This window comes from Alligator sinensis, unplaced genomic scaffold (genome assembly GCF_000455745.1).
Source record: "Alligator sinensis unplaced genomic scaffold, ASM45574v1 scaffold737_1, whole genome shotgun sequence".
In the NCBI taxonomy this organism is placed as follows: Eukaryota; Metazoa; Chordata; order Crocodylia; family Alligatoridae; genus Alligator; species Alligator sinensis.
The window spans coordinates 2,989,118-2,992,701 of NW_005841930.1; the positions used below are offsets into that span (position 1 = coordinate 2,989,118).

At 44.9% G+C, this 3,584-nt stretch overlaps 1 protein-coding gene across 1 annotated transcript in view; it reads right to left on the reverse strand.

Moving 5' to 3' along the window:
- Positions 1 to 537: 537 nt before the first annotated feature.
- The window catches only part of CDC40 (cell division cycle 40), a 67,563-nt gene continuing 64,516 nt past the window's right edge, over positions 538 to 3,584 (reverse strand). Inside the window, exon 15 of the mRNA XM_025198870.1 lies at positions 538 to 1,567. Coding sequence (XP_025054655.1) covers positions 1,390 to 1,567 — 178 coding nt within the window. The 3' untranslated portion in view covers positions 538 to 1,389. The remainder of the gene's footprint in view (positions 1,568 to 3,584) is intronic.

Consider the following 3,584-nt stretch of genomic DNA (forward strand, 5'->3'; position numbering starts at 1 on the left):
CTGTGTCCCCCCAACCCTAGCCCCCTGCTGCTTACCTTCTGCGGCACCTCTGGCTCCAGGGCAGTCAGTAGCAGCAGCTCTGAGCCAGGTCACATTCAAGCAGGTAAACAACATTGGGGGGGGAGGGGGGGGGAGAAGAGGATACGTAGACTGCATGGTCTCCCCTGTGTGCTCCCCCACTGCGCGATCTTCCCTGCTGCATGAGCCATCCCAGCCTGGACATAGTTAGTGGCTCAGCTCTGACTGCTGCTTACCCCAGGCCAGTACTTGAATCCAAGACAAGGCTCCTTCCCCCTTCCCCAAATGGTGACTGAGGGAAAAAAATACTAGTCTTGGATTCCAATAAATGTGGTGTCACTGCCATGCTTCCATCTACAATGCACTTTCCTTAAACCATCATCTTGATATCACCATTTATCACTACGTGTTCTAAAAATTAGCTTGTCTTTACTAAAACATCAGTTAAGAACAGCTGACTTTCAGCCTGAAATGGATGTCTGATATGGATAAAGTTAACAAAGAAGGACTACATTCAAATGAGACTATATACAAAAGATTTATTAAAAATAAGTTCTTTAAAAAGACAAAAAATTGTGATGCATATATACAGCTTTGCAGAAACTCGATAACAAAAAACTGTGTGTATTGAAGTGCCCCATGTACAAGAGCATGAGCAGGGACATTGAACTGGTAGTTTCTTTTTAAATATGGCCTAGAAAAGCATGACAATTTTTTTGTTTTTTTCTTGGTTCGCTATTATAAAGGAAACACCGAAAGAGGGTTACACAGATGAACTTCAGTTATCAGCATGATGTATGCATTTAATTCAAGATACAAATGTAAGAATGTGGAGGCTGGATTTAAATTAACAGAGTATGCAGTGAATAGTTTGTAAATAGGACAGGTATTCTAAAACTTTTTATCAGCTCTTCATTTCTATGATGTATCTTAGTAAGTGGCTGTAAACTCTTAAGTCAGAAAAAGCTTAGGAACCACAAAATACTGCCAAAGTGTGTAACAGGTACATTTTCAAGATGCACTGTGGCATAGATCAAAGACTATTCTGAGATCACAAATATATAACAAAGCTGCTGGTTTTCTATTTCCACTCCACACACCTGTATGGCACCCAAATCAAACTAAATTTCAAAAAGCTATCAAATAAAAAGCAAATGATCAAATTATTTGCTTTTGGCCACTTCATGAGACTGGTCACTCCTTCCCACACCTTGAAGTTGCACTTGAAGATGCAGTTGATCAATCAGCCACTTTCCAGAGTGTATACATGTACTTTAAGAGTGAAGAGGCTGAAGGCAGCTGCAAGTTCAATTCTCAAACCATCCTTGTCACAAAGCCCAAGTAGCACATTCAGATTCTTGCAGTGCCTCTTCAGTCCCACAATTTAATAAGACCATCCCAGCCACATGTGATCACCTTGGATGTTTCATGTGGGTGCCAGACTGCACCTATACAAACTTTATCGTGTGCTTTTAACCTGCTGTAGAGTTTTGTCGTCTTCCAGTCCCATATGTTAAGTTTTCCATCTGCATCGCCTGAGATTACATAGCTGTTTTAAGAGATTAAAAATGGCATAAAAACTGTCATAACAAGTAGTTATTTTTCCATTATTTTGAGGATTACTATGAAATGCATTGAAATAATTTTTAAGTTAACACAAAAATAAAGCAAATTTTGTACTAAGAAATAGGGGGAAGAGAAAAGTCTAGTGAGCTATCCATTCCAGAATCTTCTGCTGGATGTGTACTTTCTGGTGCAAAGAATTAGCATGCATGCTGCGCTCTACGAGCATAAGCTCTTGCAGCCTGACAGTGATTCATCAACATCATCTGTGAGGTAAGTGTGCTAGGCAATGTGATTATACTGAGCACTCTGTCACTTGAATAATAGAGCATACTGGCAGGATAAGAGAAAATGTCAGAAGCAGCCTTAAGAATCTGCAGGTCTCTCCCAGCCACCCCCCCCGCTTCCCCCTCCCAATTTTGCTAAGATTTTTCCCCCCCCAGTTCTTAACCACTTACAGCACATTATGTTAAACGTGCATCCACTTCTACCACTGTTGGAGACCAGATACTGGGCTAGAGGGACAACTGTGAGATGCTTGAGGGCATGAATGCTGTGTGCCCCTGGAGGCTGCGGGGGGGCACAGTGAGCTCCTGTCAGTGGCAGGAGCATGGTGGCAGTAAGCAGGGAGCTCCCGCAGGCAGCTGCAGTGCTGTTGGCAGTGGGGGGGAGGGACTGGGGGAGAGGTAGTGAGTGCCGACCAGTGGTCGTCAATCATCCACAGACACCACCAGCGGTGTTGGAGGCAAGCGGGAGGAGGGGTGGTGAGTGGCGACCAGGGGTGCACCGTCATACTCAGGGGGTGCGCGTGCACCCCCTACGCATCACCAATGCTTGAGGGGGCATGTGACAAGGGTTTACAAAATACGGAATGGTAATGAGAAAGTAAATAGGGATTTGTTGCTTACTGTCTCACACAATACAAGAACTAGGGGTCACAAAATGAAACTAATAGGTAGTGAGTTTAAAACTAAAAAAAGGAAGGTTTTTCACACAGTGTGTAATGAAAGTGTAGGACTCAATGCCACAAGATGTTGTGGAAGCTGACAATCTAGCCAGATTCAAAAGGGGATTGGACACATTCTTGGAGGAAAAGTGAACCAGTGCTTATTGAACATAGGCAGGACCATCCCTAGTGGGGAGAATTGGGGCGACTGCCCCAGGCCCCACGCTTTGGGGGCCCTGCAGAGCTGGGCTGAGCACTGCCAGCTCTGTGTCCAGCCACTCACTATCCCACTGCTAGTACCACCACTGCCAATGGCAGCAGCAGCTTCTTCAGGTCTGGGGCCTGTGGGATCGTAGTGGGGGTGGGACCCTGCGTGGGCTGATTTGCCCTGGGCCTCGCACCCTGCTTGGGTCACCTCTGAGCATAGGTGTTAGGGCCTCTGAATCAGAACTTCCTGGACCCTAAAAGTTGGAGGCTGCAAGTGAGAGGAGCAGTGGAAAAAAAATATGGTCATACCCAATTCACTCTCCCTTTCAGCATCCACTCTCTGCCACTGTGTGACATACAGGATGCTGGGCAAGATAGATTAATGCCTGACCAAATAGATGGCAATTCTTATTGATCTGACCCAGTATGATACTGCTTATGTTCTTATAGGTACATGCTTGCTCAGTTACTTATCTACAGGATCTTAAATAGGTTTCTGTCTTCCTGAATGATTTCTCTGCAAAGTAGTAGATGGGAGTTATCTGTACAGTGTCTTGAGAGAGGTAGAAGAACTGTACAAGTTAGAACTGGAGGTATTTCAGATACATATGCATTTCCAGGAGTACTGCTTCAAGACTTCTGGTGACCATCTTGCAGCTCTTATATTGCTGCTTCCTGATTCATGGATGCCAGATTCTACTGTAAGTAAGAGCAAAGAGTATCCTGCTCCTTGCATTGTAAGACTTATACCGGGAGTAGATTGGGAGCGCAGATGCAAGATGCTATTTTTACCAGTAACCTGACCTCACATGCTCCCTCCTGCCACTTCAGAGGTGAGATGGGGGTGGGG